At 38.9% G+C, this 20,902-nt stretch overlaps 1 protein-coding gene across 2 annotated transcripts in view; it reads right to left on the reverse strand.

Annotated features, from left to right (window-relative positions):
* Positions 1–18,405, reverse strand: part of hace1 (HECT domain and ankyrin repeat containing E3 ubiquitin protein ligase 1) — a 33,298-nt gene extending 14,893 nt beyond the window's left edge. The window contains exons 1-14 of one of the 2 annotated variants that reach the window (XM_018665750.2): positions 18,073–18,399; positions 15,632–15,686; positions 15,392–15,481; positions 13,971–14,075; positions 12,213–12,288; positions 11,920–12,051; positions 11,118–11,200; positions 10,754–10,850; positions 10,536–10,637; positions 10,355–10,461; positions 9,779–9,929; positions 4,948–5,252; positions 3,764–3,832; positions 3,497–3,584 (exon numbers count right to left, since the gene is read on the reverse strand). In XM_018665750.2, coding sequence (XP_018521266.1) covers positions 3,497–3,584; positions 3,764–3,832; positions 4,948–5,252; positions 9,779–9,929; positions 10,355–10,461; positions 10,536–10,637; positions 10,754–10,850; positions 11,118–11,200; positions 11,920–12,051; positions 12,213–12,288; positions 13,971–14,075; positions 15,392–15,481; positions 15,632–15,686; positions 18,073–18,163 — 1,551 coding nt within the window. In that variant the 5' untranslated portion in view covers positions 18,164–18,399. Of the gene's footprint in view, positions 1–3,496; positions 3,585–3,763; positions 3,833–4,947; positions 5,253–9,778; positions 9,930–10,354; positions 10,462–10,535; positions 10,638–10,753; positions 10,851–11,117; positions 11,201–11,919; positions 12,052–12,212; positions 12,289–13,970; positions 14,076–15,391; positions 15,482–15,631; positions 15,687–18,072 lie in introns of both variants that reach the window. The other variant, XM_018665753.2, reaches the window with a different exon arrangement.
* Between the last annotated feature and the right edge of the window lie 2,497 nt (positions 18,406–20,902).

A 20,902-nucleotide genomic window follows, 5' to 3' on the forward strand; every position in this document is an offset into this window, starting at 1 on the left:
ATCACAACAAAGAGTTAATATTCATGGGTGACTTCAACCTAAACTGGGATGATAAGGTGAAGAGGAAAAAGCTAAAAACCATCACAGATAAATATCATATCAGAACAGTTATTAAAAGGGTCAACAAGGATTACAAAGTGTTCAAGAACACAACTAGATCAAATTTTTTCTAGTAAACCTATAAGGATAACTAAAAGTTACAATTTAATCACTGGTTTTTCTGATCATAATTTAACTCTGGTAGCTAGGAAATTAACTAGAAATAGATTTAAAAACATTGTACCACACTACACTAATGTTAATTTTCAGATACCCAAAGGTAAACAAGCTGCTTTTGACACTGAAATCAATAATGTGGACTGGGATGATATACTATATCCGCTGAAAACTTGGAGTATGGTTGTCACATATTCACAACAAAGATTAACTTTATAAGAGATAAGTTTACTGTTAAAGGTCAGAAAAAAATAGGAAAAACCCACTCTACCCTGGTTCAATGAAAACCTGCGGCAAAGACTAGGGATTCAGCTTAAGGAAGGCTATTAAGTCCAGAAGAGACACAGACATGTTGATTTATAAAGGCTTGATGAATGAAGGGGGAATGATTAGCCAAATCTCATTTTTATCTCAAAGTAATGAATGAGACAAAGGGTAATAGTAAAGAAATCTGGAAAAATATCAAATCTGTCATTGGGCGGGAACAACATTCCTCAGGAGACATAGTTCAGGGTAAATCAACTAAATCCAATGTTACAATTGCTTCTACTTTTAATTCTTTTTTTACTGAGTCAGTCAAATCTTTACTTCAAGAAACATATCAAGAAAGTGACTAAAACTATTAAATACAACATGGCAAATTTTAGACAAATTAGGTTCTCTCTTTCTATGGATGCAGCCAAGATATTTATGCATGCTTTGATTTTTTCCCCATATTTCTTACTGTATTACCTGTTGGGAGCAGGCCAATGAAACAACTATTAGACCCTTAGAATCACTGTACAAATAAGCTTTAGACATTTTTGATAAAAAGCTATTTTTGCACCATCACTGCAAGATCCTCAAGAAACATAATTTTCTAAGCTTTGAGAATTTGACTTTTTCAAATGTATGCTTAGTGTATAAACATTTTAAATGACATAGCTCCCTCCTGTTTACATGCTACCACCCTGTTAGCTCTGCAAGATCCACTAGCATAGCTTCTATACATAACTGTACTGTATCCCTTTGTCATACAACCTTTGGACAGTCACCTTTCTCAGTTAAAGTCATTATACATTGGAATGCTATACCAGATGATATAAAGAGCTGTGGTTCTATTAGTAGCTCTAAACTTAAACAAAAAAAACCACCCAACACGTTTCTTCTCATGGTACTGACAGTGTGTAAGTGTGAGAGACAGAGAGAGAGGGAGAGAGGGAGGGAGAGAGAGAGAAAGTGAATGTGTATTACCAAGTGTGATACAGCATTGTTTATGATTTATCTGCTTGTTTGGTTTGTTGAATGTTAATATCGTTTGTTGTCCAAATGTAACCTGCTGGGGGACTGCAGATGTATACTACTGCTCAAAAGTTTGGGATCACTTATAAATTTCTTTGTTTTCCAAAGAAAAACAAATTTTCATGCAATTCACAGCAATTTTATCCATTTCACAAACAATTAAAATGAATCAGATGATTTTTAAAGAATGATCTACATTTTTACATAGAAGCCTATTATCAGCAACTGTCAGTCCTGTTTGTTTGTTTACAGGCTCAAAATGGCCAGAAAGAAAGAACTTTCTTTAGAGACGCATCAGTCTATTGTTGTGCTTAGAAAGGAAGGCTACTCAATGCGAGAAATTGTGAAGAAACCTCAAATCTCTTACCATGCTGTTAACTACTCCCTTCAAAGAGCAGCACAAACTGGCTCTAACAGGACAGAAAAAGGAGTGGGAGGCCCCGATGCACGACTGTGCAAGAAGACAAATATCTGAGAGTGTGTAGTTTAAGACAAAGACGGCTCACAGGTTGTCATCTGGCAGCTGCACAAAAGAGTATCTATCAAACGCCAGTGTCAGCATCAACAACATCAAAGGCGGCTTCAGGATGCTGGACTTCATGGCAGGATTGCCAAGAAAAAGCCATATCTCAGACTGGCCAATATAAAGGAAAGACTGAAATCGACCAAAAAGCACAGACATTGGACACTGGAAGAAGGTGTTGTGGACAGATGAGTCCAAGTTTGAGGTCTTCGGATCAAACAGAAGAACATTTGTGAGACTCAGAACAAATGAAAAGATGCGAGAACAGTGCTTAATACGATCAGTCAAGCATGGTGACAGCAGTGTGATGGTCTGGGGGTGCTTTGGAGGTGGTAAAATACAGAGTGTACAGAGAATTTGTACAGAGTGGAAGGGACCTTGAGGTAGGAACGCTATCACAAGATTCTGCAATGCCATGCCATACCCTGTAGACAGCACTTTATTGGGGCCAATTTCATCCTACAACAGGAAAATGACCCTGAAAACACACCTCCACACTTTGTCAGCAATATTTAAAGAATAAACAGTCAGCCAGAATTCTGACTGTAATGGAGTGGCCAGCACAGTCTCCCTATTGAGCTGTTGTGGGAGCAGCTTGACCATATGGTACGGAGGAAGACTCCATCAAGTCAGTCCATCTTGTGGAAGATGCTCCAGGAAGCATGGGGTGAATTCTCATCAAATTACCTTCAAAAACTGACAGCTAGAATGCCTAACGTCTGCCAGGCTGTAATTGCTGCAAAAGGTGTTTTTTTTTTGTTTTTTGTTTTTTTTGAAGAAGGCAAAGTTTGAGGAACACATTCATCATTTCCATTAAAATCATTATTTCTAACTCTGACAATGTCATGACACCATTATTTAGATAGATAGATAGATAGATAGATAGATAGATAGATAGATAGATAGATAGATAGATAGATAGATAGATAGATAGATGCTGCTAGCAGAAGAAATCAGTAGCTAAATTCAGTGCATAATGTCTGTGGTCAGCCATTTGAATATTCCTCTAAATGCTGCTGTGTGAGCTTCTCCTACCAAGCCAAATCCAAAGAAAGAGAGAGAGACCAGGAACAGCTATACTGTTGTAGATTGGTTATTATAATAATAATAGCGATACTTATGGGTGTGATAATTTTATTAATAGTAGAAGAATTTGAAGAATTGAAGAATTTAGATATTCATTAGTCCTCAGAGATGAATTAGCTCTCTGGCTACTATCCTTACATGAAGGCACCCTACTAAAATTACTCCAAAAGCACAATGCAGTATGCGCTTAATGAGGTAAGAAAGAACCACAGAGACCACTGGAGCTGATTACATCTCTGGAGTTAGTTAATATCCCTGGGGCTGGTTTAGATTGCTGGTTACACAAGTCATGGTGCATGGTTGCAGGCAAAAACCACCTGATCATTGTGTGCCAAAGCACTTTGACATTCCATAATGGACTGGATTTAGCCTTCATTCATCCTGTCTTACCTGGCCTTTAATAATATGCATGAAGCGTGACATTAACTCTGGACACTCCAGGAGGAAGTGGAAGTGGTTAAAAATGATCTTTGGATTCCTGAAAAAGAGAACAAAGAGAAATGAACAGAGAGATAAATGAGACAGGAGAAAGTAGGAAAGCAAAGAGAAAAAAGTGCAAATAAATCAAGAGGACAAGAACAAGGTGCTGGATCAATAACCAGTCTTTAGGTATTGTATGAGGAGGCTCATGGATGGCAGAAGGTCACACTGACTCACCTGGTCACAAAACACTTGAGGACATTGTCATGTTTGCAGACGAACTCAATGAAGCGAGGGGACGTCATTCTAGGTAAGGAATGAGAGGGAAGTAAAGAGTGAGAAAGATGGAATGAGAAAAGAAAAGAGAAGTACAGCAGCAACATCTCAGCAACAACATGTTTTTAAAAATTTGATCACTCATTTTTGTCTGAAATGGCAAAATCTATATACTGAAAATTATATTGGACAATATAAGTCAAGTCTAATATGATATGAATATGATAGATAACTTCCAGTTCCCCTGGAAGCTGCAGCTGTGTCCACAGTCACCACCTCACATGTGTTTGACAGAGCAGATTTGCTTCTGTTTTAGACAATACAGCTTTTTATACCTGCTGAGTGACAGCAGAAGTTTCACTTAAGTATAAATAACATATAACAAAAGTTATTGCGTTTTGAGCCATGAGCGCTGACAAAAAGAATTTTAGACAACAGCACTAATGTGATTATATACATCTGGAGTGACACTGACACAGGAAGCTGAAGCTGCTGCTGCACTGCTTTCACTGCAAAGCCAGCATAGTTAGTATCAGAGCCTATGGCGCATGGGAAATATTTTTCAAAAAAAGAAAGAGTGAACAGGTAACACTGGATACATGTTGCAGTGGGTAGCTTCTCTGAATGCAGCCTTCATACAAGTAACAGTAGTATAGAAGTGGCAGTAAAAGTAAAAGTAATAGTACCAGCAGTAGATTATCAGTAGAAGTAATGGTATGGTTTCAACATCAGTAGAAACAGTGACTGTGGTAGTACTTGTGTCAGTAGTTGTAAAGCAGTTGTAGTAGGAGTAACAGTATCAGCAACTGTGGTTGTGGCTATAGCAGTAGTAGCATGTCAGAAGTAGTACAGTAGTAGAGGTAGTAATAAGAGTACCAGTAGTAGTAGAAGTACAGTAGTGTCACAGTAGAAGAGTGGCTGCAGCACTAGTGTCAGGAGTACTACATCATTAGTAGTGGTGGCTATGGCAGTAGTAATTGTGTGAGCCCCAAATACTTAAAAATTAGATCTTGGTCCTGTAATGGTGGGAGGGGTTCCAGCGGTCTGTTTAGATCACAGCTGATACTTAATTCTCTATATGTTAAATTATGTGTATTTGTATACTGAAATATATGATAGCTAACAGATGAAAGCGGAGTACAGACCCTTGTGGCATCTGACAGGAGCAGCACATATAGAAGGCCTGGATCACAGCACTGAGCCGATTGGCAGTCATGGATATGACATCCTCCCTATCAGTGCACACCTCTGTTTCCATAACAATCTGAGGGTCCAGCAAGGAGGGAAGCTTTGGTGTAGAGCCAGAGTGGTCAACCTCCCGCTGTTTGAGAAGCAGAGAAGCTATCTCACTGCTGGAGGCAGATGCAGATGGGTTCTTCCTGTTCCTGTCCAGCTCTGTGGAGATGAGCACCAACCACTCATCCAGAGAGTGCCACAACAACTCCAATGGCTGCAGATAGACAGAAAGGAGGTAAAAAGGTACACAGGATCAAAGAGAAATCAAAGTGACCCATAAGGATGTTACAAGAGAAGGGTGACTTTGACATTCAAAGTGTTGTGTCAAAGTTAGCAAATAGATGTGCATCAGGTGCCATAGACTGATTCCTAATTCCAAATTGTGTTAAAGGTACTAGTGCAGTGCCTGTTCAAAATGTGCTCGTTATCTAAAATTTTATACTTCAATACTTTATTAAATGGCTTAGTTACCATCACCCAATTTCCACATCACTGCTGTGTTTTGAGATTAATAATTGTCAGGTATCTATTTGTCAGATACCTGATCAGAAAATACTGGACATCAAATTGCAGATTTATAAGGTCAAACTAATGCAGTAAATACAACAGGCCTGCAATAAATCATCTCTTTATGAGGATTATAATGTTCAGTTTTTGTTCAATCTGTTCGAGAGAAGTGTTGGTTTATTTTAATGATCATTTTGGAGTCTGTGGGCACTCAAGTTTAATGTCACCAACTCAGTATCTGACCAAATGTGAAATGCTGTTACCATGACTGTGACCTTGACCTTTGACAGCAAAAGTCATATCATTTCATCTTTTATACTGTGTGAAATCTTACTTTCTGTGTGAAAATGGATTAAATTAAAAATGTTTTTTGCTCTGATGGAAACATGCTAACACCAAGACAGATGCCTTTTTAGGAAGAGATATGAGTATTCTCTTTTGAGCCCCATTTTTAGTCTATATTTGTTTACAATATTTGTTTTTGCTAATAGATGTCAAAAATTCATGTCAAACACATATCACTTTTAACAACACCATCTCTTTCACATGAGCATGCGCGTAGTCAGACAGGAAACCCAGAGCTAACAGAGCTAGTTGATACCCAACTAAGTGACACCAGTTACCCAGCACAGCCAGTGTTAATCTCAATGATGCAAAGTAAACCCAAGCAAACCAGACTTAGCTGCACTTGCTTTGTGCAAAAAGCACACACAAACCTGATATAAGTTTATTTATGATAGTAAATGGCAGGGTGCAGATCCATGCAGCCTACAACAGCAGACTAACAATGCACAAGCTACACTGTGAATTCTGTTCATTTTCATACACTGTGGATTAAGCCATAATAAATGTTAAGAGGACTACACCTAACTTAAATTAGGAAAAGATGCTCACACATGCAAATCCAAAAAAATGTGCACAGATTACTCCTATTTATTAAGCCCCAGTTCTCAACAACAATGTGCACCACACACATGGTGTTCAAATCACAAACCAGACACATTTGGAGGCAAAACAAGCAAGCATGCACATCAACCAAGCATGTAATGTTAGCTAGCTAACCAACTTAACATTATCAATTTGCAGCGCTCTAACACACAGGCACACACACACACACACACACACACACACACACACACACACTGAAAAAAGGGGAGAAGGTGGATTGTTACAAATACGCAGTTTGTACATGAGACATTGATTCATGTTCCTCTTCTGAACATATTTCAATCTTGTAGAATTCTCATAATTTTGAAGGATGTAAAGTCTAGTCTCAGTCATGTTAAGAACACATAAAATAGTTATGTTTTGTCTGGAAACTCTGAAAATACTTGAGCAGCAGATTTACAGTCCACTATCTTTTCACTAATGATGGTCAAATGAAGCTTCCTGAAGCTGTGAGGCTTTCTGGTCCGCCACAAGGTTCATTATTAGAAGGTGCATTCAACAGTGTTCACTGGGACAAATACTGCTCAAGTTATGCAGTGTGGCAGCCAAAACATTCATGAATCATTCATTAGAAAAAAAAAGTGTGTGTGTGTATATATATATATATATATACACACACACACACACACACACACACACACACACACACACACACACATATATACATATATACACATACACACACAATTCTGTGGTGTGTTGAAGTACATTTCAAAATAAGGCTATGAGCAGCCTATATACTCTCACCCTTGAAGTGGACATCGGGCCTGACATCAGTCACAAGTTATTAAAGAGATCATAGTGGCTCCAGCCCCCCCCCATGACCCTTAACAGATTAAAGGTATAGATAGTGGATGGATGGTGGCTGGATCTAACCCCCCCGCCCTTCTGTCACTAAAACTATCAAATTGATATGGAACAGAAACTAAAATGTACTTACTCCCAGGAAGGACTAGCTTTTAAAATGTCAGAGAAATTTACGACAGAGACGTGGTAGAATTAAAAACAATACCAACCACATACAACAAATGGAATTAAACAAGCCAAATCTCTAGAATGAAAATGACTAAATTCTATGCAATGAAAATTACTTCTAACTGATATTTGACTGTAACTGATCATGAAACGTAACATGACAAGAACTATGCTGAACTGAGAAAGAAAATATCAATATTATTATCATATAAATTCCATCCTGTATGTTTAAATGTCCCCCTTCTTTCCCTTTGTTCCCTTGATTGCCTCACACCTTACAATGCCCTTACCTTGGCTAAATTTCCCCATTGTGAGCCTAATAAAGGATTATCTTATCTTATCTTATCTTATTAAGTGGGGGGGCAGCTGTGGCTCAGGAGTTAGAGTAGTCGCACCAGTTCGATCCCCGGCCTGTACTGCATGCTGAAGAATCCTTGGGCAAGATACTGAACCCCAAATTGCCACTGATGTGTCATTGTTGTTTGAATGTGTGTGCATGTGTTAGAGAACATGTAAATGTGACCTGTAGTGGTTGATATCACTAGAAAAGCGCTATACAAGGGCTCGTTCCTGCCCCGTACTAAGTCAACACATGGTCTTGCTTGTGTGGCACACTGTAAGGCCTTCCAACCAACTGGAACTGTAACCACTGATCATATTGTATTTTCACACAGTATAACAACCCCTGCACCCTGTACCAGTGGTATAACCGTCCCCCTGCCCTTCACTCGGGGTCAGTTTACTACCCCAGACCTGCTCTGTGTGTCAGTAAACTCACTGTATTGTAGAATACCAACAAACCACCACCACTACAGCAAACTCTGAACTAAGGACTTAAGTAATTTTTCTTCAGGTGATCACCAGAGATTAGAATGTTACAGATGCACATACCCAGACTATGGTTTTCCTTCTTCTTTCTCTCTCTCTGAAGAGGCTTAACCAGGTCTTTAAGTAGAGTAAATGTTTCAGGTAATCTAGTGAAACCTCTAGTCCAAAGGATAGCTGAAATATTTAATAAATGATTTAATTCAGATTTTAATTCAGCATCACTGACACAAAGTATTATGTGTTTGGTTTAGTATGATTATTATATTTTATTTGTCAATCAAAGAACTGTTATGTGAGAAATGATTTATTCTTTTGTCTGGTATTATATTTAGGACTTGTCTTGTTTCTTTCTGGTCAGTAATAGCACTGTTAAGTTTCAAATATCATCTTGTTTAATGTTTTAATTGGTCATGGTGGAAGGCGAATATGCTATTTGTGCGGGTGAACACCAAATTAAACAACAGTCGTGTAAGAAAAATTATTCCTCCTTCTGGCTGAGACAAAGAGAAGAGGAACAAGCCCATTATCACACCTTCAAATCATTCCCTGGGATCTGTCTATGTGTCTTTTGTTCTTTAACTTCTCTCCAAATCACTTCTTTTGCCAATATGCTCAAGTGATTTCCTCTCTTTTACAAGCCAACAACAAAGAGTACAGTTTTATCATTTCTTTTCATTACTACAGTATTTTCACTGTGAAGATTTTTTGTCACTTGCCCCACAGCAAGCTTTTCTAAAGTTATGCAGCTGAAGTTCAGTGCAATAATTAGTGTGTTTATTTTGTCATCACCCCACATGAAAGCTGGGAATGCAGGATGTACATCTGCCAAAGAAGGCCTCATCAAGAGCTCAACGGAGTGCCAGAGAAAAAGGAGAGTCTCCAGACCTCTAAAGGCTGAACAGCTGAGACACACCAGTAGAACTGTTGCCTGGCAACCACACAACGCCTCAGGGAGCATCCACCCAAAGTCTGCCATGGGGAGATTGCCAACTTCAGACATCATCACCCTGGAAGTCTCCAGCAGCAACAACACAGCTCGAGTAGGCTAAAACTCTTTGCTCATGATGGGACAAATATTTTTTACATTTCATTCACAGACCCTTGAATTCATTAGTAATCTGATCATATAATATATAGACCAGAACTATTTGCTTCCACCATATTACATTACCCAATTTCACCATTTTACTAGCTGTTAGTTAAACCTGTCTGATCATCTTCACATTTTTGTAATTATTTTATATTTGTTACATTATTAGTCACTGCATTTATTTCATGTTAGTAGCCAATAATTAATAAAGCTTTTTCATTTGGACCCAGTTATTGCTTGTATGTTGTGGAGTAGAGAACAAGGATCCTTAGAAAGACAAGAATACTGAAATTATTCTCCAGGATGACCCTATTTCAGTAAACTGTGAAAAACTGATTTTCCAGGTTTTTAAGGACACGTGGGAACCCGGTATGTATAGACCTCCTACTAACCTTAAAGACCTGGCTGCGGGGCGTCTTGTTGCCGTTGTAGCCCATATCGTTGCCATTGTTGGGTGATGAAGGCCCCAGGCGGAACACATGGCAGAAAATACGAACAATTCTCAGTAGGCTCTTCATTTGAGCTTCATAACTGCTAGACAGGCTGAGGAGGGGCAGAGAGGAAAGGAGGGACTCACTAAGCACAATATGATAGAGGAGGCAGAACTGTTTTTATATTTAGATTTTTTACATTAGAACTCTGATGTTGTTACTGTTTCCCCCTGTGCTAAGTAAGGCAAACCACTTCTAAAATCTGGATATGTACCTGAGAAATGAGACATCAGATGTGAGACTGATACCAATCTGAACATTTCATTCAGAGACATAAAGTGAATAAATAGATTTCCCAAAGTGTTAAATGATTCCTAACGATAGAACACAGAGTACATATATGAAACAGAAAACTAGAGTGGAAATATTAGTTACAAAAATGGCAGATGAGTTATGTAAAACAAGATCAATATATAACAAATGAAAAACATGGAAAACAGAAAGAAACCAAATTCAGTATTGAATGTTCAATTATACCTGAGAAGCTTGTGCCCATTGGTGGTGGCCACTTCTGCAAGACTGATCAGGATCCTCTGGTAATGACTGTCACTCTGCTGAGAGACATGCTCCAGAACCTGCCTGAGCTAAACACACACACACACACTCAGCAGAGGTGTATACGCAGGACATGATGAATAATGAGACAAACTGATTATACCATGTTCTCTTTTATCTCATCATTCTGTGTCATCTGGATGAGGGTCTGAAACAGTCTGTTGTGGTGCTGGATGAGGATCTCACAGGTCTCCCCATAACCACCCTAAAAACACACAGAACGAACAGCAAGCACAGGAGTTCAAAATAAACTGAACAACACTACAAAAAGAGGAAAAGGAGTAAAGTGCATGAAAGGTTAACAGGTGGGGAAATGCCCACCTGCACACAGAGATCCAGAGGAGTGATTCCATTCTTGTCAGCAAGGTATTTGGCACCTCGAGAGAGCAGGATCTGTGCTGTGTCTCTTTGGCCATGGCTACAGAGGGAAGACACGTTTCATTACAACTGGAGCAATGGTCAAATGCTGGCACTTAGATATACGAAAGTAAGTAAGGGTATTTTAGAATAGACTTAATATGTAAGATTACAGCATATTTTAGTAGTTTGACAAGAGAATTAATAACTGTGAAAAGACAACTCTTAACTTTGTTAAGCCATTTTCCACACAAGAATTAAGAGTAAGTGTAAAAGAGGCGACACGAGACCACAAATATCACCAACATTACGTCACTGATAACAACACCTGCAAGCAAAGTAAAGAGGTGTGGCTCCAGAGACATTTGGTCGGTTGATGTCAGCTCCACTGTCCAGAAGACACAACACCGTCTGAGAAGACACAGCACATACTCATATCACATACTAGGGAATATTTCATTAACATACTGAATAAGAAAAACATTCAAAATCTACCAAACGTATTTTGGTGTCTACATTCCCATTATGTAGTGGCTTAATTAACAGTGGGATTAAGGTTTATAAAAATGATGCAATCTCTCTTAAAGGATAATTATTACAGGCTGAGTCTTATTTCCATGGTTTTGGCCATCATTCCTATCAGTTGTGATAATAATGTAATGATAGATTAATATGTGACAAAAAACAGAATTATCTTTAAAACAAGGTGTGTTGTGACACTGAGGTAAAAAAAGAATTCTAGGTCACAATGGGATTTTGTGAGGGAATACAAAGGTAGCGAAGAAATAAATTTCCAACAGAGACTCTGTAGCCAGTCAACTACTATTTGCACTGCCAGTAAAACTAAACATTTACTGCCCTCCAACTACATGCCAAAAAGGCCTAAAACCCTGACAAATACTGCAGTCCCTAGAGGTCATTCTGCTCCAAACACCCAAATGGACTAAAGTGGCTTGAACCAGAGGACTGATCAAACCAAATATCAAAATCCAATGCCAAGCTTTGCTGAGCTTTGAGTCCCATGCTCTAATTAGTATAAAAATACACACTTACACATTTACTTATGGAGTTAAAAATCACTTACTTTTTTATATATATTGTATATATCATATATTTTCCAATAGACTCACAGTTTTGTGTCCATTCTGACAGGCTACATGTAGAGCTGTCTGCCCCATAGCATCCTCCACATCCACATTGGACACATGCTGGACCAGATCATGGAGAAGCTCTGTCCGCCCATTCACTGCCAGCCAGTGGATCTGCAGCAGAGGTTCACATGGACAGTCACAATACTACAGGAGTTAACCACCACCAGTCACATAAATAACAGTACAATCATTTAATAAGCAATAATGGATACAATGACTTGAAGACATTCGGTACAACATGAACCACAGTCGTGGGATTATATTCCACTCACAGCAGTCAGTCCCTCATTGTTGCAGATGTTGACATCAGCATTATATTCCAATAGTTTGCCCATACACTTCTTCTGTCTGAGGGAATAGTGGGGGAAAGTGTTTAATATCAGTATCATAGTATCAGCACACTAGGACAACCCTTCCAAGAAAGAAAAATTAACTACAAAAATAACCATGATGGGCATAGAAAAGAGTGATGGAAATGAAGGGCATCACAGCACCAGACAGCATGAGGCAGGGCAACACGACTCGTGTCTGTTTACTGCTCCAGCACTCTCAGCTTCAGTGCATTCTTTCAACGAACCCAGCTAAACAACTCTGAAACCAGTTGCTGTACAACCTCCTCTACTGCTGTCCAATATGACCAAATGTTTGGCTGACAGCACTGCCAGCAGCACAGCAGGAGAAACACTCTGCAGTGGAATAGATGGCTAGATTTTTATAACTAATTGACGAGCAGGATGCTCGTCAATCAGTTATAAAAATCAAAAAACATTTGCTGATTTGAAAATCTTCCACAAAGCTGCACCATAATGACTAGCAAGAATATGCGACAGAGCTAACAGTAACATCTTAGGCCACAATAGCTCTCAAACAAGCTAATCAGCTGCTGATGATTCTGTCTTACCCTTGAGTTACAGGACAGTAGCAGAAATAGAGTAAAGTTATTGTCTTGTTTTGTGCATGGTTAAAATGTTGTATTGCACCTTAAAATGTTTCTGTTAGCCTGGCCCAGTTTACTTTATTTGTGTCTGGCCAGCCACTGGTGGCCTGGGAACTCTAAAATTATAGAGCATGTCATGTTGGAAAGTTACGCATTTCTTGTTCTTGTGGCTCTTTGTTTCAGCACACAGTATTTAATAACCAAATTAATATTACTTAGCAAATGTTCTTATGAAAATTAGTCCCTGGTCTATATAACATAACATGACCAAGTTATGAAATATAAAATTGAATGCATCATTTACAGTGTGATGACACTACCATCCAGTGATCATGGATAGGTATGCCTCTGGAGACCCTGCGTATTAGTGCATGTTCCTGTGATTATGGTGATTTGGAACATATTTATGATAGTTATTATGCTAGACTGTAGGACTGTACTTTATTATATTGTTAATCAAATCAATTGCAGTTTAATTCCTGTTCATTTATTTATTTTTTGGCAATATTGAAAATCATCTTGACAACGCCTACTTCAGGAGCTACAGTTACAGTTACAGTTAAGGCATACAATTGCTTGACAGGAGCTAACAAACACATTAAAACTCTGTTTACAGTTTGTGATATTTTTAAGTGTCCTTGCTGGATATTCGACATAAACACTGATTTTGAATAACTTCCAAGTCTGTTTAACTGATCTTTAGTTTGGCATTTTTCTTGAATTTGCTGGGTGTGATTCCAGCTGACTAACACTCAGCAGGAGATGATGCCTACTCAGCAAAGTTACATAATGCAAGAACAGGTGTTTGGGGAGAGGCATGGAAAATGACAGAAGCAGCATTCTCTTTATTAAAATTCAGTGAACCATCAAAATTATTCTGAAACTGTCATTGTAATGTAAAATAGTTAGAGAATGTTGCTTTAATGATAATTTCCTGATGTGAAATACATTCCAGTTTGTTGAGTTTAAACATTAATCCCTGCTACATGGCAGTTTATCTGGTCTTGTCTTTTTCCCTAATGTTACAATCAAATTAAAACTGAACACAACACCAACATGTAAATATATATTAAAAATAGTATGAGGCTCATACCCATTCCTAGCAGCGAGGTGCAGAGGGGTACAGCCTGAGATGTCCTGGTAGTTTGGGTTGGCTCCTCTCTTTAGCAACAGAACCAGACACTCCACTGACCCACAGCTGTACAGACAGAATACAGAGCAACTCAGCCATCCTGTATACACACAAACCCCCCTGTGCTCGATGTGTGACAGGTCAGTGCTATCAATAACAAAGAAACAGCTTTTTCATTTAATTTCTTACTTCCCTTCCTGGAAGTATCTAGCAATGAAAAATGACATTTTAAGACAGGCACATCTCTGTCCACCAACAGCATCCCTGTAACTTTGGATAATCCATAGACATCACTAGAGACAGTTTTCTTTGGAACTACTGAAATACCAATTAACTACTATTTACTACTCCAAAAGTAGGCCCCAGTTATCCATTTGGAAGAAGTGAGCCCTCAGTTATCGAGATGGGCTTAACTTAAGACATGAGTCTGGACAAGATGAATAATTGAGTGTATGTTTTTCAATATAAAGCTTAAAAACCACATGTTGGTTTTTGCAATTGGGTGCTATACACAACACTGACTTACATACACTAGTAATGTACCAGTAATAATCATCATTTGATTCATCATTGATTTTGTTGGGGTTTTCTGTTTTGTTTTGTTTTTTCATCTGATCAACACAGAAGCTCTAAAAGGTAAGTGGGAACATTTTTTCAAATAAAAGTTTTATTTTTATCTGTGTAAAAAAATCTTTTCACCTGCCTGCACCTGGAGGTAAGTAGAAAAAAAACTTTTCCCTGCCCTGAGACAGACAGGGCTGGTAAATACTGCATAGATTTTTTTGATGGTTCCCCGACCCACTGGGATTTCTCCCAGTGCTCTCGATGGCCAGTCAGACTATAATCACAATTATCACTAATCTGTAGAAAATTCAGAAATATTATCCTGGAGCTTTTTACAGCTTGCAGCTCTCTCTCTCTCTCTCTCTCTCTCTCTCTCTCTCTCTCAGCGGCACGATCCAAAAATACATTTCTATCCAAAAGAAAGACATGACAGTAGTCTTACATAACTCACTAAGAGAGAATATATGTACCTAGTGTTTAAAGTGTTTAAAAAACACTTCTAAGTAAAACATGTCTTCACTTGCCTCTCAGGGAAGCAGTATGGATGTATAGGGTAACAATATTGTTACTTATCAAGCACCCTATACACAACACTGTTATGTGCAATACACTAATGTGGGTCCTGTTGGCCAGTGCAGCTCTACTATGAGACCCCAGTGTCATCACACACCCATACATCTCACAATGGCATTTACCTCCCAACCACTCCACACCCCTTTATAGCAGTTTTTTAATATGCTGGACAGGAGGGAGAGTCCTGACAGAATTCAATGGTGTGCTTACTCGTAATGTAAAGAACAGAGTGAACAGTATCTTACTTGGCAGCAATGTGTAACAGACTTCTCTTCACCCGTCCAAAGGCATAGTTCACATCAAACTTGGAGTTGAGCAGCAACTCTGATACTGACCTGTTAGAGACAAAGATGGAACACGCAAATCATTTCTTTTGGAGACAACAATACAAATTCACCTTATACCTTTGCAGTGGTAACAGACACTGAAACACAATGAGACTTGTTACTACAAGCAAAAGCATGCAAACATGCCACAGTGCTCACCTGTGCTGGTCAGCCATGACCATTGGCATAAGTGTGTACACTGCAGTTTCATTGTCTGTGGAGGGAAAAACAGAGGAGGAATAAAGTGTAGTTTTTAAAAATGTAAAAATAGACATTATATCTCACTACAGTACATGGTAGGACAGTGGCGGGACAGTCGACAATAAAAACGTCATCAATAGAGCTCAATCAATCGATTAGCTGAATTAGCTTATAGATTATTCTGCAACAATTTTGATAATCAAGCAGTCGCATCAGTTGTTTAGCAATACAACTCTTTCCTGCTCCAGCACTCTCAGCTTCAGTGCATTCTTTCAACGAACCCAGCTAAACAACTCTGGAACCAGTTGCTGTACAACCTCTACTGCTGTCCAGTATGACCAAATGCTGACAGCACTGCCATTTGTTTGTTTTAGCTTTTCAAAAAATAGGATGCGCTTCTTTTTACAGTTTTATATTCAGTTAGTTAGTTATATTGCTTTAATTGTTAAAAAAAAAAAAAAAACATTTAAAGTCAGTGTAAAAACGAGTTCAGAGTCTCAGAGTTGTAAAACATATTTTATACAACAAGTAGTTCCGACCAAGCAATCTGATTGGTCCACAAGACGTTTAGAATGTGCTCAAATCAGCATGACAGCACGCCTTACACATCACTAAAAATATTACTCTGCTTAACTTAAACTTAACTCAACAGTTCAACCATATTTCATGGTCTTTATCAGCAAAACTGGCCTACTGTCATGGAGAGTGTTTTCTCTAAAACCACTAGAATTTTTATGCTGTACCTCTCCTTGGGTTTGAGTTTGTTGGTCTGGCTTAAGGAAACTGTGATGACCACTTTTCAATATTTCCTAACATTTCATAGCACAAATGATTGAGAATATAACCAGAAGAATCAATAATAATTAGTTGCCACAATACTGTATTTTTTCCCATACCCATATCCAAAATGTCAGACTCACAGTTTTTTCATTCCATTCAGGACATTTACCACAGGCTTTATTCTCTTAAAAAAAAAAAAAAAAAAACTTTTGAAATTTGAAACAGTGAAATGTGAAGTACAGCAGTAGAATCCCACTGAGCCTAGAATAGTGACAGAAGTGGTGTTCTGGAGGTGGAGGTGGACTGTGGCTTTCAAAACAGCACACAGACACTCCATATTGTCCAGTATACTGTTTTTTGTTGTTGTTTTTGCTTTTTTGATATGCTGTGCCCTAAACTGGAAATTTAGATTTTTTAGTGTACCACACCTATTTATGTGTTTCAGACTGGGAAAGTGTCTGGACATGTACATCTCACACATCAGGCTCATTATTTGTGATGTTACAGTAGGAAAAGCACAGGTGTAAAAATTAAAATGAAAGATGGCTTAATTCCATGTAACTGCTTCAGTTTTGGGGTCTTTTTGGAGCACTGTCATTATGGCTTACTGGGACACTCGAATAGAACAGGGCCATTGTTAATGTTACCAGTAATGTGCTTTTCCTGCTATGACAAGACAAAATATGTTGTGAAAAGGTTTATACACACATCATATACATGGACGCATATGCACATGTGCATTCATGGCCCTACATCTACCACTTCTATTTTAAAGCTCTGTATCTGTGATGTGACTGATGTGAACAGTGGAATGGGGTGATAGGTGTTATTTGCCATGGTGAGTGCTTTGATGGCTCTGTTGTTTTGGTCTCAGAAAATAACTGGAGATGATATGTGTGATTGTTGGTAATTTTGTTGTTGCTGTTATTAGAAACAATAGTGAAGAAACAATGGCACATTTCAGGACTATGGGTTGGATTATGCTTTTGTAAAGCAACAACAGGAGGTGTCTTCTGAGGTGTATTTCTTATTGCTCCTGCTGTTGAGCTAAAAGCTAAAGTTTTTAAGTTAATGTAAACACACTGACAAAAAAAATCTGGCTCACAGCACAAATTTATACTTGTAGTCATAACAAACTTATCTCCAAACTAATCTTACACAAACTAACATCTTTCATCCATTTCAGTGGCATATTTGTTTCTACAGATCAGATATCCCCAGTTCTTGATATCTAATAGGTCATAATATGACTACATAGAAACACATGAGTTAGTCATACTGCAGACTAAAAAACGTTTATTTGTGTGTAACCACTTACAAGACGCTGCGTAGGAATCTTTCTCATAAACAGCCCAGTTTCCACTGGCACTATTTCGTTTTACAAAAATAACGCCCCAGTTCCTGTTATTAAGTCAGACTGAACAACAAAACATGTTAGGCTGTCGAAGCTAAAACTCATAACCTGAACAGACACAAGGTGTAGTCTAACTCACTGGTTTAAGGATTAATATCACTGTGTGGCTGACAGAGGTAGGGTGCTCTGACTGGAACAGCATGTGAGGACCATTTTTATGCTTGCGTTGCTACAGAGTAAAGACTTTAACGCTCTATATCGTTACCTTCCGGGAGTTCCACGGTCCTGGCCCGGCGAAGGGAACGGGTCAGCCGGTTGAGCTGTACGTTGAGCTGCTCCATCGCCCGTTCCATCATAGGTGAACGGTCCACCGGGATGAACCTTGGGAACAAAGCCTCACCCGCAGGGTTTATTTGCTCCTAATGTGGTTGTGTCGTTCCTGGGCGTCGTCCATGGGCGCTGGCACAAGGGGAACCGTTTCTCTGACAGACAATGGTTTACAGTACACTCATTTTTACTGCCATACTGCTCTACTCATTCACCTACGACTGCCCAACCTCCGGTACTTCCTGTTATGATGACGTTAAAACGCTAGGGAATATGGGTGATGTAGTTTCAAAGGTCATTGGGCTCAGGAAACAGCATTGCAGTGTTTTGCATGGTGTAGCCCACTGAGCTCAACATTATGTTTTTAAGGATAGATTCATCATTTTTCAGCCCGACAAAACACAATAGTCAGGTGCCCATGTGAACACTGACACAGTCCAGGGATTATGTATTTTTGCAAGCCAGCCTGGAAGTTAACATCACCCTGGTTCCCTCGACAAAAAGCCAATAGAATTTCACAAATAATCATTTATGATTTTTGAAGCCTATACAGTCTCCACAAGTATAAAGCTAGTGGTAGGTACAGCAGCATGTAAAGGCAGGCTGGTGATTAAATCATTTTTGTGTGTGTCAAAAACCTCTGTAGTCTTGTTTAGAAATTTAGAAAATCACAAGTGTAGTATTTTCTGACATTTTTAAAGTCATAGAATAAAACATGAAAATGTCTCAAGCTTGTGTTAACCACAGACCTTACTTCTAAACAAAAACCCATTCAAAAAACTGTTGATTTTGGGACAAGGGAACCAGAAGTGCTAAAATGCTAACTTATTCCTGGGTTTTCAGGACTCATTCCTGCAGCACTCTATTTTGTACATGATCTGCCCTCTAACAGGCTTCATTATTGCACTATTGCGAGGTTCCCCCTTAGCACCCTGAGACAGATCTTTGCACTCACTGCCCTATAAACCCCCACCACATACATTGCACGCTCTTCACTGAGCTACAGAGCCCAACAGTGGGCATAGATAGAGATAAAACATAGATCAAGGGCATGTTTTAAGATATTGAACACTTGAACTGCTATTGCATACATTGCATAGATACAATTTGTTCCCACATTTTGATTAATTGATCCCTTCATTATTTTGTGCATATGAGATAAGTGTTTCTACAGAGAGCCAGCACCGCTGCACCTGCTTCAATTATCAGTGTTGATTAAGCTGATCATTAGCTAGCAAGGCAGCATTAGTCATCAATTAGTTAGTGTGATCACATTAATTATGTACATAAATCTTTAATTAGTCATTAATCATGAAAATGTAACTCAAAAGATAACCATGTATGCAAACTGGACTACACTGCTTAACCTGTGCATCTACAATCTTTATATCTATCTATAAATAGTCATATTTATATTTATATTATTTAAATTATTGCTTATGCTTATTGCTTATTTCTCATGTTCACTTTTCACTTTCATCATTTATATGTTGATATGGGTTTGCCTTTTACTGATTGTGAAGAGCCAGTGCTCTCCGGCACATAACCGGTGAGCTTAGCCAGTGTTAAAGTGAAGGAGAGCCCAGGCGTTGGTTAAAAAAGGCTCTCTGTGCTGGCTCTCTGTATATACATTTATCCTGTGCATACACATTAACCAAAATGTGAGAATTAATAAATTCAAACGTGTGAGTTAATTAATGAAAATGTGGGAATGAATTGTATCTCATGCATATGCAATAGCATTTCAAGTAATCAACGCAGTAAGATATAGTCTTAATATAAATATTTTTTTCTCTTGATGACTGCTCCAGGGCTCTGTATTCAGCCACTGAGAAGACAGATTTTTTCCTCTGCTAATATTCTGCAACCCTCCAGTGTCTTAGGATGTTTACACTGAAGACCTGCCTTGCGGTTGGGAGCCTCCAACTGCCATGATGACTGTTTTTATTGCCTCAGCTGGTGCCCCTCAGCCCAGCAGTGCACCAGAGAGAGACCAAAGGTGTCCTGCCTTCTTGGCTGACTCTCTGGACAAACTGACCCACCAATATACTGAGCTAACAGCAGTATTTTTTTTTTTTGAGCAGTGTATATATCGATCCATAACATAACTATACTGCTTTTCCTTTAAGGAGCCTATCCCAGCTGACATTGGGCAAGAGGCAGGGTACACCCTGGACAGGTCACCATGCTATCACATGGCTGACATATAGAGACAAACAACCATTCACACTCACATTCACACCTATGGGCAATTTAGAGTCACCAGTTAACCTAACGCCTTTGAACTGCGAGAGGAAGCTGGAGTATGCAGAGAGAGACCACAGGCACAGGGAGAACATGTTAACTCCTCACAGGATAGCCCTGGGTTAACTGGGGCTCAAACCTAGAACCTTCTTGCTATGAGGCAACAGTGCTAACCACTGCACCAGCCCACTTAAAATGGAAGATGAGATCAAATGGCTCCTTTTGTTCCACAGACAAATGAGAGCCACCAGCCATCTATCATCATCTATCTATCTGAGACATATGTACAGGAACTGAGATACTGAACTGATGGACCTGCTGTTATAGTAGCATTCCAAGGAGAGGGGTCACAGACAACATATGTGGGAACTATGGATAAGCACAAGATTAGCATCCACATTGATCAAGACACAGCTGGTAGCCCAGTGCATGATGCAAGATTGCACAAAAATTATATTTAAAAAAAACTCTCTTATGGGGCACCAGTACGGGGCAGCTGTGGCTCAGGAGGTAGAGCAGTCACC

The sequence above is a fragment of the Lates calcarifer genome, linkage group LG15 (assembly GCF_001640805.2).
Source record: "Lates calcarifer isolate ASB-BC8 linkage group LG15, TLL_Latcal_v3, whole genome shotgun sequence".
Lineage (NCBI taxonomy): Eukaryota > Metazoa > Chordata > Actinopteri > Centropomidae > Lates > Lates calcarifer.